At 46.5% G+C, this 17092-nt stretch overlaps 1 protein-coding gene across 1 annotated transcript in view; it reads right to left on the minus strand.

The window, feature by feature from the left end:
- Positions 1 to 17092, minus strand: part of citb (citron rho-interacting serine/threonine kinase b) — a gene marked incomplete at both ends in the record, with an annotated part of 85163 nt that overhangs the window by 26094 nt on the left and 41977 nt on the right. The window contains 8 exons of the mRNA XM_083643880.1: positions 416 to 592; positions 2313 to 2336; positions 2577 to 2741; positions 6359 to 6596; positions 7672 to 7782; positions 10729 to 10869; positions 13539 to 13643; positions 13737 to 13872. Of these exons, the coding sequence (XP_083500006.1) occupies positions 416 to 592; positions 2313 to 2336; positions 2577 to 2741; positions 6359 to 6596; positions 7672 to 7782; positions 10729 to 10869; positions 13539 to 13643; positions 13737 to 13872 (1097 nt within the window). The remainder of the gene's footprint in view (positions 1 to 415; positions 593 to 2312; positions 2337 to 2576; positions 2742 to 6358; positions 6597 to 7671; positions 7783 to 10728; positions 10870 to 13538; positions 13644 to 13736; positions 13873 to 17092) is intronic.

Genomic DNA, 17092 nt, shown 5'->3' on the forward strand with positions numbered 1-17092 from the left:
TTTATTTTCCTTTTTTTAACTTATTTTTTCATTTTGACAGTTTTTCAAGTTACAAACAAACATTTCAGACAGACATACATATATTCAAACAAACGGAGAGAGAAAAAGGAAACAGATGGGGCGGAGAACATGAGGTCTTGTTTAGGGGCGGATGGTCAGGTACAGTGTGTTTTATAGTCTCTCAGCATTAGTACTTCATGCAAGAAGGAAGAAATAGTTGAATGAGAACAAGGTAAAAAAGAGGGAACCCTAATCGGTTCCTATCTGCTGTAAGTAACAGTCCCATTTTAACCAATAGTGTCCCCCTTTATCGTATTTTCAAAGTTGAATTTGAATATAACATGAGCCAGTGTTACACAGAGCCCAGGGTTCAGGCTGTCCTTGTCTTTCCAGGTGTGACAGTATGGGGACTTACCGAGACAGGTGGCGGCCTGACGTCCAAAGTGCACGGTATCCAGGCACACGGTGCACTTGGCGGCTCTCATGTTGAGTCCCACTGTGAAGCGGTGCGGGGTGCTGTGGTGCCCCCTGTCCCCCCTCTCCCTCTCCCTCTCTCTGTCTCTCTGACTGTCCTTCACACGACGGCTATACTCTGAACACAGTCGAGGAACACATGTGAGGGCAGGCAGCTCCGCTAACACTTAGCAGACACACGCGCTAACAACAAGGCACAAGGCATCACTTCCAAACCTCACCATGCCATGGAATCAGCAGCTATGAAATCAGGTTCACAAAAAGGAGGCTTCCAAAATAAGTCGAGGATGTTCAGCAATCAGCAAAAAGGCATAAGCAAGAAAACTCGGAAGTGTTGTTGAAGTGTGTTTTTTAAACACACTATGGTTAATTCCATCAATTCCATTGGTTGTACACTTTAAAGGCATTATTCAGTCAATATCATGTCTCCCATACTAGTATGTTCACTATGGAGGACGCAGAGTGAGTAAAGAGTCCAAATTAGCATTATCCGTATTGTTTCGTATTTCTCCGATACCGGTGCTAAAACGATACTTTTAGAACAGTACCGGTGTCTAAGCAGTGCCTGAACCCAAACTTTTTTAAACTCAACGTGGATTTTAGAGCAGATTTTTTTTTTTTACGGGATTTCAAGCAGCGCAAACGATAATGTTAGTGAAGGTGCGTGCGGCGTCTGTTTTGGAGCACCAGAGGGCGGATATTTCACTCAGCACCTCTGGCATGGCACCCAAATGAGGCACCGAAATGTGCGATGCAATTTGGAAGTTACCCCGCTAGCCGGGCGCTTCTCGCTCATACTGAGCATTAGCGCCCGGCGAACGTCAACGCATTTCCCATCAAACAATTGTGCCGCTCTCACGTCTAAGTATAAAAGCCAACCCTTACCCGAGCCAAACACGTGAAGTGAAGACGCTATGACAGCAAGCAAAATTTTATATTCTGTACATATGGTTTTGGCATCTGTAAATATATCAATATGGTGTTTATATACACCATAGGTCACTAATAGGCGGACCGTGGTCCATGTCCGGACCCAGACGCTGTCCTAACCGGGCCTGGACCTAAACCTATACACTTAGATACATAAAACATGTTTCATACAAGCAACATGCTTGTATACAGTATGCTTCACACTTTTGCAGTCTGTGTTGAAATTGCCGACAACACGTGTTTACATAATCACAATTATTTTATATTCTATTTGATTGCCTTTAATGTTTTATTATGTCTTCTATTTTTGCATTCCTCATTTTTATTCTCCAGCTGTGTGCTTACACATTTTCCTTTGCCCTGCTGGAGCCGTTGTGTTACTGCAGCGACCGAATTTCCACACAGGACTCAATCAAGTTTCATGTCATCGTCATTTTGAGACACCTGATTGGGTGATGTGTCATTGGAAGCTTGCTTATTTGATCAGAGGGAAAACGCTGACTGAATGATACCTTTAAGGTAGGACTCATGCAACCCTAGGTTTTCACAGCATGGGGGTCAAAAGGTCAAAGGTTGTTTTTGGGTGCATTGCAGAGTGTATCATACAGTACATCCCTGTGAGTGTATGATGTGTGGAGGTCAGGTGGGATTTGTAGTGGGTCACGGTGCAGAGCAGAGCAGAGTTCTGCCAATCAAATCAAATCATACTGTAGCTAATAGCAACCAAGATCAAATGCTTCAGATTTCTAAAGCTGTGCACTGAGGACTGGAACACACACGTTCTCTCCAGCCTTGAGATGTGACATTTTGATAAGAGTGCAGAGCTTTTAAAAATCTGGCTTTTTAAGGGTTATGGATGAAGGGAGAGAACAGACCAAACTGTAGGAGCACCAGTTTGGACAACTTACTTTCAAAAGTCACTCTCCTTCTCTCTGAAAGGTGTGCCAAAGAAAAAGGATCATAAGAGCCCAACCACTGACCCATGTGTCGGCCGGTGTGTCTGTGCGTGTCAGATCGTGTGTGTGTGTGTGTGTGTGTGTGTGTGTGTGTGTGTGTGTGAGGTAAGTGCCAGTATATAATTATGTAAAGCATGTGTTATGCCTGGCTGCACATGTGTGTCTATGCGAGAGAGGAAGTTGCTCCACCTCACACATGGTGCCTGCTGCACTCACCCTCGGGTGTTGCTGCATCCTTCCTGCGTCCAGAGTTGGAGGTTGCCAGGCTGCTCGGGGCCTGCTGGTGCTCAGGAGACTTCACCATGGCGGACATCATCATCTGCTGCCGTGCTGTGGCCGGGGTGGCCGGGTTTGCATGATCCAGAGCCTTGTACTGGACCGCTGGAGGGTGGACAGATTGATTGATTGATTGATTGATTGGTTGATTGATTGATTGATTGATTGATTGGGTTGTGTTGTATTTGATATATCACTTTGTCATGTTGATTTGAAAGTATCATATCGTTTGTTGAAAGGAATACACCAAGTGTTTTGGAGTTTGGCTTGTTGTTCAGTGATAGTAGGCAACTACTTGTTAGTTGTTAACTAAGCGGTAAATAGCTATTTAACCTATACTAACTAACTATACTACATTTAGGAAATGCTGAAATGCTTCAGAATTTTTTTTAAGCAGTGCAACTGCTTCTATAAGTGACTTTGTGTGTATGAGCACGGGATGTATTCACCTGAAAAGCGACCTGTAGTCACATGGGCCAATCCATCTCGTGCTGTTGAGTGACATCACGAGATGTCGTCTCGTGAGATCTGGCGAGTGATGTCACTCAACTGGAAGTGATGTCACGCAATTGCTCGACTGTGATGTCATCAGGCAGTCATGATGTAAACAGTGATGTCACTCCAGCAAATGTTGAATGCATTTGCAATTGCACAACTGTGATGTCACTCGAGCAACTGTGATCATATCTTAGTCACAATTTGTGATGGCAGTGATGTCAGTCGGGCAGTTGTGTGTGTGTGTGTGTGTGTGTGTGTGTGTGTGTGTGTGTGTGTGTGTGTGTGTGTGTGTGTGTGTGTGTTGAATGCATTTGCAATTGCACAACTGTGATGTCACCTGAGATTTGGGTCTGGATTTGGGTCTGGATGGAGGTAACAAGGAAGAGGGTGTGTGTGTGAAGTGATGTCACTCAACTGGAAATGATGTCATGCAATTGCTCGACTGTGATGCCATCAGGCAGTTGTGATGCCATCAGTGATGTCGAGCAATTGTCTTCTTTGGTACAGTTTGCTGAGGTACAGTTTGCTGCGGTACTGTTGAGGGAGGCTTTTGTGAAGAACAAATAAAAAATGTAAATAAGAAAAGCCCCCAGTGAAGAAGCCCAGCAGCGGTAAAGTGGCCAAACAAATTGACTGCGTGCGTGTGCATGTGACATGTTTATTAGCTCCGCCCTGGAAAATAGGGCTCCTCCGAAAGCCACTGTGTAATTAGAAGCCTGCAGACATCTAATCAGGGAGTGATTTACTCCTGGGATGCAGGTGAAGCAATTAACTGCAATTAACTACCTGGGAGGAGAGAGAATCAGCAGTACTCTGTGTCCAGGACCAGGACTGAATACCACTCATGTACCCTGCTATGTCTGTACAGAGCAAACATACTCCTAAACAAATTTAAACATATTTAAACGTCTAACCAAAAGAGATTAGTCGAAACAGAAGTCAGATATGTAGACACCACATATCAGACAGATATGTAGACACCACATATCAGACAGATATGTAGACACCAGGGCCGTAACCAGGGTTCCGAAATAGGGGAGGTCCAGCAAGGGGAGGCGGATTCTGTGGCGCCCGCAAGGGCGCCGCCGAAATTTTTTTGAGTTTTTTTTCCCCTTTTTTAGCCATATTTAGAGTAATATATCATTTTAAATCAACATTAGGATTATACTGTTGTGATGTCATTATTCAGTATATTCTCTTTCATGTCACCACCTGCTCAGCTCTCCTGTCAACATAATTGTAACTAACAAACACAAACTGTTTAGCCAAATTCATATCAAAATGACACCTACAAACACAGGTACACAACCCAAGCCGTACAGAACACAAAGTCATCATCGATAATAAAAAAAACATACAGAGGGACATTTATTTATTCTTGATAGGAACGATTGAAAAATAAAATAAAATATATTATGTTGTTTTTAACTTTACACCACCTCTTTTTGTTACTTATTGGGTCATGAAACTGAAACCATGCATATAGCCACCTGCATACCTGACTTCGGGATCTTGCCAATTGGCATCATGCATGATTAGCCAGTAGCATCCCAACGTGTCACACAGGTAACATTACTTAAGAGACAGACTAGACACTTACTTTCTTGGTTGTTGCTAAAAAATCTGTCAGTGTCACTCACTGTCTGTCGTTCACTCGCTCACTGTTCACTCGCTCGCTCACCTTCAATTATCTCGCCAGGCAGACAGACAGTCATCACTCACCACCATGCTGCAGCTCTCTCGGAATCAAGTTACCGCGGACGCGGCGTCAGAGGACTTCCTGCCTGACCTGCCTTTCGTTTCAAAATAAAAGCGATCCCGTGTTTTTCATGCTTTTCCATGCAGATTGTTTTATAAAAAAAAAAAAAAAAAAAAAAAATCCTCTGAAATATTAGGGGAGGTCCGGACCTCCCCGTCCTCATAGCTAGTTATGGCCATGGTAGACACCACATATCAGACAGATATGTAGACACCACATATCAGACAGATATGTGGTGTCTACATATCTGTCTGATATGTAGACACCACATATTAGACAGATATGTAGACACCACATATTAGACAGATATGTAGACACCACATATTAGACAGATATGTAGACACCACATATTAGACAGATATGTAGACACCACATATTAGACAGATATGTAGACACCACATATCTGTCTGATATGTAGACACCACATATTAGACAGATATGTAGACACCACATATTAGACAGATATGTGGATGTCACATATCAGACAGATATGTGGATGTCACATATCAGACAGATATGTGGTGTCTACATATCTGTCTGATATGTGACATCCACATATCTGTCTAATATGTGGTGTCTACATATCTGTCTAATATGTGGTGTCTACATATCTGTCTAATATGTGGTGTCTACATATCTGTCTAATATGTGGTGTCTACATATCAGACAGATATGTGACATCCACATATCTGTCTGATATGTAGACACCACATATTAGACAGATATGTAGACACCACATATTAGACAGATATGTGGATGTCACATATCTGTCTGATATGTGACATCCACATATCTGTCTAATATGTGGTGTCTACATATCAGACAGATATGTGGATGTCACATATCTGTCTGATATGTGACATCCACATATCAGACAGATATGTAGACACCACATATCTGTCTGATATGTGGTGTCTACATATCAGACAGATATGTGGTGTCTACATATCAGACAGATATGTGGATGTCACATATCTGTCTGATATGTGACATCCACATATCTGTCTAATATGTGGTGTCTACATATCAGACAGATATGTGGATGTCACATATCTGTCTGATATGTGGATGTCACATATCTGTCTGATATGTGGATGTCACATATCTGTCTGATATGTGGATGTCACATATCTGTCTGATATGTGGATGTCACATATCTGTCTGATATGTGGATGTCACATATCAGACAGATATGTAGACACCACATATCAGACAGATATGTGGATGTCACATATCAGACAGATATGTAGACACCACATATCAGACAGATATGTAGACACCACATATCAGACAGATATGTAGACACCACATATCAGACAGATATGTAGACACCACATATCAGACAGATATGTAGACACCACATATCAGACAGATATGTGGACACCACATATCAGACAGATATGTGGATGTCAGTGAGGGTTACAGGCGGTGTGGTGGACACTTTACTGTGGACGACTAGTCCCACCTTCGTCTCTCAGGGATCGCAGCTCCACTCTCATCTTCTGCATGGCGTCTTCCAGCTCGGAGCAGCGAGCGCGCTCCTTGTCCAGAGCCAGCTTCATGTCGCTGTACTGCAGGGGCAAGGTGGGGACGGGGGGCACGGGGGTCACCGTGCCCCCGCCCTGACCCGCAGGCTGGGCTTGAGCCTGGGCCTGGGCAGCCATGGCAGCCAGCAGGTCCTCTCGACGACGACCGAACAGACCCTGAGGCACAACATGATGTTATCACAAGGGGTGAAGTTTGATAGCGCACACGTAGACAGTAGAGGATTGAAGTCTCTCATCCCTGGTGGACTGACCTGAATTTAGTTTGAAGCAGTTACCAACTCCGGTCATTTGAATCCAGAGGGATTACACAAATACAGACTTCTTAAAATACATGTTGCCTTTGCTGGAAGAACATTCAGTTATTCAGCCTGGAGCCGATGCGTTTACAGTATCTACAGCAGCCATTCCCAACTGGTGGGCTGCGAAGGTATTGCAAGACCATTTGAAAAACATTATAATCCTGATGGAAAAAAAACACATGATCATTTTGTATGAGAATGCATTTCTCCATTGTTGAATGATACGCATATATAATTTGTAATGAATTATTTGTTAATTAGCCTATTGCAGACAGCCCCCGCCCCCTCACTTTTAGTTTCTGGTTTCTGTGTGGTGCTGATGGACAGCTCCTTTTATCATTACATTACAAAGTGCTGTGAGAACACATAGCTGGCGTCCACACTGTCACTGTCCGGTCAGATGTGGGCATTGACTTGGACAAGACTGACCGCTGATGATCTTATATGATCTATATATACAGTAATGTGGAAAATCATGGCAGCTGTGAATGACCATGCATTCATGTTGCTGTAGCCTTGAGCCTGACTGACTACTAGAAGCATTCTTACAGATTTGACTTTTGATCATTTGAATATTTCCCAACACACATTTGTATTGCTATTGACTGGATATGAAGACGTTGGTTGCTTTTAATATGATGTAAGTTGATAGTGGTTGAGCAATATGACTGTCAACTTGGTCATGTCGCTCTACAGATGAAGGTTAATGTTCACAATCACAAATATCACAATACAAAGAATGACGTTGGAAGGACGACTACATCAAATGACCACCTGAAACAATTTTATTTTCCGTAGTTTCCCAAAAAAAATTGACCAACTCAAAACTTCTCAAATTATTTTCTTACACTATTCCAGACAGTCCAGAGAGCCTTGTAGGAACTCTGATGAGATACTAGTTTGATCCAATTTCATCTGAAATCACATCTCACCTTCTTCTTCTTGGAGCCGCCATGGTCGACCCGAGCCTGGAGGAAGTCTATGAGTTTGGTCTGCTGGGTGATGGTCCCCTCCATCTTCACCTTCTCATGGGAGTACACAGCCTGCAGGTGGAGCTAAGTGAACATCACTACCGCCATGAATTTCTCTTCATGTAGGCTACTTGACTTATCACAGAGAAGATGGCAGAGAGACAGGTAGAGAGAGAGAGAGGGAGAGAGAGGATGACAGATAGACAGGTAGAGAGAGAGAGGATGACAGAGAGACAGGTAGAGAGAGAGAGAGGGAGAGAGAGAGGATGACAGATAGACAGGTAGAGAGAGAGAGAGGGAGAGAGAGGATGACAGATAGACAGGTAGAGAGAGAGAGAGGATGACAGAGAGACAGGTAGAGAGAGAGGGAGAGAGAGAGGATGACAGATAGACAGGTAGAGAGAGAGAGAGGATGACAGAGAGACAGGTAGAGAGAGAGAGAGAGAGAGAGAGAGGATGACAGAGAGACAGGTAGAGAGAGAGGGTAATGTCTTTATTAAGGGACACAAGCGGGTTAGGATAACAGCAGGTATGTGTTTACGAAGGTGTTGTCTTTATTAAGGGACACAAGCGGGTTAGGATAACAGCAGGTACATGTTTACGAGGGTGTTGTCTTTATTAAGGGACACAAGCGGGTTAGGATAACAGCAGGTACATGTTTACGAGGGTGTTGTCTTTATTAAGGGACACAAGCGGGTTAGGATAACAGCAGGTACGTGTTTATGAGAGTGTTGTCTTTATTAAGGGACACAAGCGGGTTAGGATAACAGCAGGTATGTGTTTACGAGGGTGTTGTCTTTATTAAGGGACACAAGCGGGTTAGGATAACAGCAGGTACGTGTTTACGAGGATGTTGTCTTTATTAAGGGACACAAGCGGGTTAGGATAACAGCAGGTACGTGTTTACGAGGGTGTTGTCTTTATTAAGGGACACAAGCGGGTTAGGATAACAGCAGGTACGTGTTTACGAGGGTGTTGTCTTTATTAAGGGACACAAGCGGGTTAGGATAACAGCAGGTACGTGTTTACGAGGGTGTTGTCTTTATTAAGGGACACAAGCAGGTTAGGATAACAGCAGGTACGTGTTTACGAGGATGTTGTCTTTATTAAGGGACACAAGCGGGTTAGGATAACAGCAGGTACGTGTTTACGAGGGTGTTGTCTTTATTAAGGGACACAAGCAGGTTAGGATAACAGCAGGTACATGTTTACGAAGGTGTTGTCTTTATTAAGGGACACAAGCGGGTTAGGATAACAGCAGGTACGTGTTTACGAGGGTGTTGTCTTTATTAAGGGACACAAGCAGGTTAGGATAACAGCAGGTACGTGTTTACGAAGGTGTTGTCTTTATTAAGGGACACAAGCGGGTTAGGATAACAGCAGGTACGTGTTTACGAGGGTGTTGTCTTTATTAAGGGACACAAGCGGGTTAGGATAACAGCAGGTACATGTTTACGAGGGTGTTGTCTTTATTAAGGGACACAAGCGGGTTAGGATAACAGCAGGTACGTGTTTACGAGGGTGTTGTCTTTATTAAGGGACACAAGCGGGTTAGGATAACAGCAGGTACGTGTTTACGAGGGTGTTGTCTTTATTAAGGGACACAAGCGGGTTAGGATAACAGCAGGTACGTGTTTACGAAGGTGTTGTCTTTATTAAGGGACACAAGCGGGTTAGGATAACAGCAGGTACGTGTTTACGAAGGTGTTGTCTTTATTAAGGGACACAAGCGGGTTAGGATAACAGCAGGTACGTGTTTACGAGGATGTTGTCTTTATTAAGGGACACAAGCGGGTTAGGATAACAGCAGGTACGTGTTTACGAGGGTGTTGTCTTTATTAAGGGACACAAGCGGGTTAGGATAACAGCAGGTACGTGTTTACGAGGGTGTTGTCTTTATTAAGGGACACAAGCAGGTTAGGATAACAGCAGGTACGTGTTTACGAGGGTGTTGTCTTTATTAAGGGACACAAGCAGGTTAGGATAACAGCAGGTATGTGTTTACGAGGGTGTTGTCTTTATTAAAGGACACAAGCAGGTTAGGATAACAGCAGGTACGTGTTTACGAGGGTGTTGTCTTTATTAAGGGACACAAGCGGGTTAGGATAACAGCAGGTACGTGTTTACGAAGGTGTTGTCTTTATTAAGGGACACAAGCGGGTTAGGATAACAGCAGGTACGTGTTTACGAAGGTGTTGTCTTTATTAAAGGACACAAGCAGGTTAGGATAACAGCAGGTACGTGTTTACGAGGGTGTTGTCTTTATTAAAGGACACAAGCGGGTTAGGATAACAGCAGGTACGTGTTTACGAGGGTGTTGTCTTTATTAAAGGACACAAGCGGGTTAGGATAACAGCAGGTACGTGTTTACGAGGGTGTTGTCTTTATTAAGGGACACAAGCGGGTTAGGATAACAGCAGGTACGTGTTTACGAAGGTGTTGTCTTTATTAAGGGACACAAGCGGGTTAGGATAACAGCAGGTACGTGTTTACGAAGGTGTTGTCTTTATTAAAGGACACAAGCAGGTTAGGATAACAGCAGGTACGTGTTTACGAGGGTGTTGTCTTTATTAAAGGACACAAGCGGGTTAGGATAACAGCAGGTACGTGTTTACGAGGGTGTTGTCTTTATTAAAGGACACAAGCGGGTTAGGATAACAGCAGGTATGTGTTTACGAGGGTGTTGTCTTTATTAAGGGACACAAGCGGGTTAGGATAACAGCAGGTACGTGTTTACGAGGGTGTTGTCTTTATTAAGGGACACAAGCAGGTTAGGATAACAGCAGGTACGTGTTTAGCGAGCCCAGCAGCGGTGCAAACCTCAACAGCTACAGCGTGTGTATGTGTGTGTGCGCACGCGCGTTTGTGCACATGTGTGTATCTCTGTGTGTGTGTGTTTGTGGATGTGTGTGTGTGTGTGTGTGTGTGTGTGTGTGTGTGTGTGCGCGCGCCCGCGTGTGCACATGTGTGTGTGCATTGCGTTTGTGCACGTGTGTGTGTGTGTGTGTGTGGCACTACCTGTATGTTCTCCAGCTGGTACTCCAGGTCGGTCCTCTCGGTCTTCAGCAGGTCGGTCTGCTCCAGCGCGTCCTGCAGGCCCTGGCTCAGACGGAAGATGTGGGTCTTCTGGGCGTCCATCTGCTGCTGCAGCTTGCCTTGCTGTCAGTGTTGAGAGGGCTACTTTACACATGCCTTCCACTACACATGACTGGATATAACATCTTCCATTAGACGACTCAAGCTCATTCAGTCACGTCTACTAAATACTTTGAATTACTTTTGGAATAGATATTAAAAAAAATCATATCATCTGGGTCACTCTGCATGTACGCAAACGTGAGGGCAATGTGGTCGTGATGCACATGTCAAAAACACGTTCCTGAGAGTGCCTGTCTGTCTGTCTCCTCCTGTCTGTCTCTTCCTGTCTGTCTCCTCCTGTCTGTCTCCTCCTGTCTGTGTGTCTCCTCCTGTCTGTGTGTCTCCTCCTGTCTGTCTCCTCCTGTCTGTCTGTCTGTCTGTCTCCTCCTGTCTGTGTGTCTCCTCCTGTCTGTGTGTCTGTGTCCTCCTGTCTGTCTCCTCCTGTCTGTCTGTCTGTGTCCTCCTGTCTGTCTCCTCCTGTCTGTGTCTCCTCCTGTCTGTCTGTGTCTCCTCCTGTCTGTCTGTCTCCTCCTGTCTGTCTCCTCCTGTCTGTCTGTCTGTGTCCTCCTGTCTGTCTCCTCCTGTCTGTGTCTCCTCCTGTCTGTCTGTCTCCTCCTGTCTGTCTCCTCCTGTCTGTCTGTCTCCTCCTGTCTGTGTCTCCTCTCCTGTCTGTGTCTCCTCCTGTCTGTCTCCTCCTGTCTGTCTGTCTCCTCCTGTCTGTCTCCTCCTGTCTGTGTCTCCTCCTGTCTGTCTGTCTCCTCCTGTCTGTGTCTCCTCCTGTCTGTGTGTCTCCTCCTGTCTGTGTGTCTCCTCCTGTCTGTGTGTCTCCTCCTGTCTGTGTCTCCTCCTGTCTGTGTCTCCTCCTGTCTGTCTCCTCCTGTCTGTCTGTCTGTGTCCTCCTGTCTGTCTCCTCCTGTCTGTGTCTCCTCCTGTCTGTCTGTGTCTCCTCCTGTCTGTCTGTCTCCTCCTGTCTGTCTCCTCCTGTCTGTCTGTCTGTCTGTCTGTGTCCTCCTGTCTGTCTCCTCCTGTCTGTGTCTCCTCCTGTCTGTCTGTCTCCTCCTGTCTGTCTGTCTCCTCCTGTCTGTGTCTCCTCTCCTGTCTGTGTCTCCTCCTGTCTGTCTCCTCCTGTCTGTCTGTCTCCTCCTGTCTGTCTCCTCCTGTCTGTGTCTCCTCCTGTCTGTCTGTCTCCTCCTGTCTGTGTCTCCTCCTGTCTGTGTGTCTCCTCCTGTCTGTGTGTCTCCTCCTGTCTGTGTCTCCTCCTGTCTGTGTCTCCTCCTGTCTGTCTGTGTCTGCTCCTGTCTGTCTGTGTCTCCTCCTGTCTGTGTGTCTCCTCCTGTCTGTATGTCTCCTCCTGTCTGTCTCCTCCTGTCTGTGTGTCTCCTCCTGTCTGTGTCTCCTCCTGTCTGTTTCCTCCTGTCTGTGTGTCTCCTCCTGTCTGTGTGTCTCCTCCTGTCTGTTTCCTCCTGTCTGTGTGTCTCCTCCTGTCTGTGTGTCTCCTCCTGTCTGTGTGTCTCCTCCTGTCTGTGTCTCCTCCTGTCTGTGTGTCTCCTCCTGTCTGTGTGTCTCCTCCTGTCTGTGTGTCTCCTCCTGTCTGTGTGTCTCCTCCTGTCTGTCTCCCCTCCTGTCTGTGTGTCTCCTCCTGTCTGTCTGTCTCCTCCTGTCTGTATGTCTCCTCCTGTCTGTATGTCTCCTCCTGTCTGTGTGTCTCCTCCTGTCTGTGTGTCTCCTCCTGTCTGTGTGTCTCCTCCTGTCTGTGTCTCCTCCTGTCTGTGTGTCTCCTCCTGTCTGTGTGTCTCCTCCTGTCTGTATGTCTCCTCCTGTCTGTGTCTCCTCCTGTCTGTGTGTCTCCTCCTGTCTGTGTGTCTCCTCCTGTCTGTGTGTCTCCTCCTGTCTGTATGTCTCCTCCTGTCTGTGTGTCTCCTCCTGTCTGTGTGTCTCCTCCTGTCTGTGTGTCTCCTCCTGTCTGTATGTCTCCTCCTGTCTGTATGTCTCCTCCTGTCTGTGTGTCTCCTCCTGTCTGTGTGTCTCCTCCTGTCTGTATGTCTCCTCCTGTCTGTATGTCTCCTCCTGTCTGTGTGTCTCCTCCTGTCTGTCTCCCCTCCTGTCTGTGTGTCTCCTCCTGTCTGTCTGTCTCCTCCTGTCTGTATGTCTCCTCCTGTCTGTGTGTCTCCTCCTGTCTGTGTCTCCTCCTGTCTGTGTGTCTCCTCCTGTCTGTCTCCTCCTGCCTGTGTGGTGCAAATTGTTGCAATCTTTTCAAATTTGTTTATGGGAAATGGGTGCCTCATAAAGTAATCCCTTCAAGTAATCTATTTTTAAAGAAAGTAACTGTATTCAGAATACCACCAATTTAAACTGTAACTGTAATACAATACAATAGTCATTGTATTACAGCTCAGCCCTGCTTGCTGTGGAGGAAACAGTTGTTTCATCGTCTGGACGCCGCTACTTTGCCACTTGCACTTTCTATTGATTGTTTGTAACGTTGGCAGCAGCTAAACGGCTCAAATGTAAATGTAATATAATGAGAACAAGCAGGAATCCTTAGAGACTTCCTGTTTTACACAAACACGCCATTCAAGCCTGAGCTGCCCCGTATTGTCTTGTATTTTCAGCACTTTTTGACAGTGTTATTGCGGCGAATTGACATGAATACAAAATCACAATGAATGATGGGAAAACGCTATGAGCACCTCATCCAGCATCCTCTGCTTCACATCCCTCTCGCCCTCCAGCTTCTGCTGCAGACTGCGGGCGTTCATCTCCAGCATGGCGTGCTTCTTCTCCAGGTCGCTGAGCTGAGGACAGCAAGGGGGAAGAGTTCACTGGAACTGAACATCTGCTCACCGGGCAATGCTACAGACTGAATGAGGGGGTGTGGAGAGGCTCACGGTGTCAGAGAGGCCCTCAGCTTTGAGCTTCTGGTCTTGGAGGGTCTGCTGCAGCGCCAGGATCTCCACCTTGTGCTCCTTCACCGCCTGCTCCACCGCCTGGCGAGACTCAGAGCTGCGCTGGTCTGCACGAAGCCTAGAGGATGGAGGCACACAGCACGCCATTAGAGGCGGACTATGCAACTTATTCTAGCGTGCCATTTGTAAACACACTGCCTGCATTCAAAGTTGGCCCTTCCCTCTATTGGCTGGGGGGTGACACATGTAGGGGCTGTTCAAACAATGTTATTGGCTGGAGGGTGACACATGTAGGGGCTGCTCAAATGATGTTATTGGCTGGAGGGGGCGACACATGTAGGGGCTGCTCAAACAATGTTATTGGCTGGGGGGCAACACATGTAGGGGCTGCTCAAACGATGTTATTGGCTGGAGGGTGACACATGTAGGGGCTGCTCAAACGATGTTATTGGCTGGAGGGTGACACATGTAGGGGCTGCTCAAACGATGTTATTGGCTGGAGGGTGACACATGTAGGGGCTGTTCAAACGATGTTATTGGCTGGAGGGTGACACATGTAGGGGCTGCTCAAACAATGTTATTGGCTGGAGGGTGACACATGTAGGGGCTGCTCAAACAATGTTATTGGCTGGAGGGCGACACATGTAGGGGCTGTTCAAACGATGTTATTGGCTGGGGGGGGGGGTGACACATGTAGGGGCTGCTCAAACGATGTTATTGGCTGGAGGGTGACACATGTAGGGGCTGCTCAAACGATGTTATTGGCTGGAGGGTGACACATGTAGGGGCTGCTCAAACGATGTTATTGGCTGGGGGGTGACACATGTAGGGGCTGCTCAAACGATGTTATTGGCTGGAGGGTGACACATGTAGGGGCTGCTCAAACGATGTTATTGGCTGGAGGGTGACACATGTAGGAGCTGCTCAAACGATGTTATTGGCTGGAGGGTGACACATGTAGTGGCTGCTCAAACGATGTTATTGGCTGGAGGGTGACATATGTAGGGGCTGCTCAAACGATGTTATTGGCTGGAGGGTGACACATGTAGGGGCTGCTCAAACGATGTTATTGGCTGGAGGGTGACACATGTAGGGGCTGCTCAAACGATGTTATTGGCTGGAGGGTGACATATGTAGGGGCTGCTCAAACGATGTTATTGGCTGGAGGGGGGGGTGACACATGTAGGGGCTGCTCAAACGATGTTATTGGCTGGAGGGTGACACATGTAGGGGCTGCTCAAACGATGTTATTGGCTGGAGGGTGACACATGTAGGGGCTGCTCAAACAATGTTATTGGCTGGAGGGTGACACATGTAGGGGCTGCTCAAACGATGTTATTGGCTGGAGGGTGACACATGTAGTGGCTGCTCAAACGATGTTATTGGCTGGAGGGTGACATATGTAGGGGCTGCTCAAACGATGTTATTGGCTGGAGGGTGACACATGTAGGGGCTGCTCAAACGATGTTATTGGCTGGAGGGTGACACATGTAGGGGCTGCTCAAACGATGTTATTGGCTGGGGGGGGGGGTGACACATGTAGGGGCTGCTCAAACGATGTTATTGGCTGGAGGGTGACACATGTAGGGGCTGCTCAAACGATGTTATTGGCTGGAGGGTGACACATGTAGGGGCTGCTCAAACGATGTTATTGGCTGGAGGGTGACACATGTAGGGGCTGCTCAAACGATGTTATTGGCTGGAGGGTGACACATGTAGTGGCTGCTCAAACGATGTTATTGGCTGGAGGGTGACATATGTAGGGGCTGCTCAAACGATGTTATTGGCTGGAGGGTGACACATGTAGGGGCTGCTCAAACGATGTTATTGGCTGGAGGGTGACACATGTAGGGGCTGCTCAAACGATGTTATTGGCTGGAGGGTGACACATGTAGGGGACGCTCAAACAATGTTATTGGCTAGAGGGTGACACATGTAGGGGCTGCTCAAACGATGTTATTGGCTGGAGGGTGACACATGTAGGGGCTGCTCAAACAATGTTATTGGCTAGAGGGTGACACATGTAGGGGCTGCTCAAACGATGTTATTGGCTGGGGGGCAACACATGTAGGGGCTGCTCAAACGATGTTATTGGCTGGGGGGCGACACATGTAGGGGCTGCTCAAACGATGTTATTGGCTGGGGGGCGACACATGTAGGGGCTGCTCAAACGATGTTATTGGCTGGGGGGTGGCACATGTAGGGGCTGCTCAAACTATGTTATTGGCTGGGCGGTGGCACGTGTAGGGGCTGCTGATACGATGCAGCCCAGAAACATCCAGACCACAGCAAAACAATGAGAAAATACAGGCAGAGGGCACACAGCTACACAATTCTAGTGGGTCATATTATTTTTGTATACATATTTAGGAAAAAGGCAAGGAAACTCTGTATATTATACCATTCAATTATAACTGCAGTAATGGTCGTAATCTAACCTGCGTCGTGTTGACAGCACTGGCAGCAACCAACGTTGGGGGCTTGCCGAGGGGTGGAGCGGGATTCGATCCACCGACCTCCTGCTGCCAAGGCGCACGCGCTGACCACTATGCCAGGAGCTTGGGCTAACGGGCCTTTATACTGGGGGAGTGAGTTTAACCAATCTACTCGCTACCACTCAGGACTCACGAGGATCATTCGGTTGCACACAACGCAATGCAATTTCAGTTGTGCATTCCAATTTCCACCGTATGGCTTTTGTGTGTTTGTAATTGCATATTAGTTTGTGCTTGTAGATGACAATTACTGTAGATGAGAATGTCAATATTGCAATCATCTGCGATCATATTGAACAGTTAGTGTAGCCTAATGATGTTTGTGTTTCACCATCACGATGCCTTTTCTCCCTTCACATGTCTTTTAGTCATTTGATGAGCAGTTTGATATTTCTTCAGTGCTCCTGCAATGGGAATGCTGTGTTTTTCATAACTTAAGGTCCTCTTACTCAAGGGAGTGTTTTTTTCATGCCATTAATTCGCACGTCAATAATATTTTTCGAACCTATATCAGTGCATACCAACGGCAAAGTTTCGCTGAGCGTTATTGCTGTGTTAATTTTTTCGGGCCACGGTCGATTTTTCTGTAATTCGCGTCCGACGTGTACACATTCTGTTGCTGTGATTGTGTGTGAAAATTCGCATCGCAATTTCGTGCTGTATATTCGCATTGCTCTTGGTGTGTAACAGCCTTCAAGGAACAGCTCACCCTAAAATCCAAAATACATATTTTCACCTGTAGTGCTATTTATCCACTATATCGTTTTGGGATAGTTGCCTGAGTTTTGGAGATATCGGCCGCAGAGATGTCTGCCTTCTCTTGAATACAATGGAACTGGATGG

This window comes from Poromitra crassiceps (genome assembly GCF_964638095.1).
Source record: "Poromitra crassiceps genome assembly, chromosome: 10".
In the NCBI taxonomy this organism is placed as follows: domain Eukaryota; kingdom Metazoa; phylum Chordata; class Actinopteri; order Beryciformes; family Melamphaidae; genus Poromitra; species Poromitra crassiceps.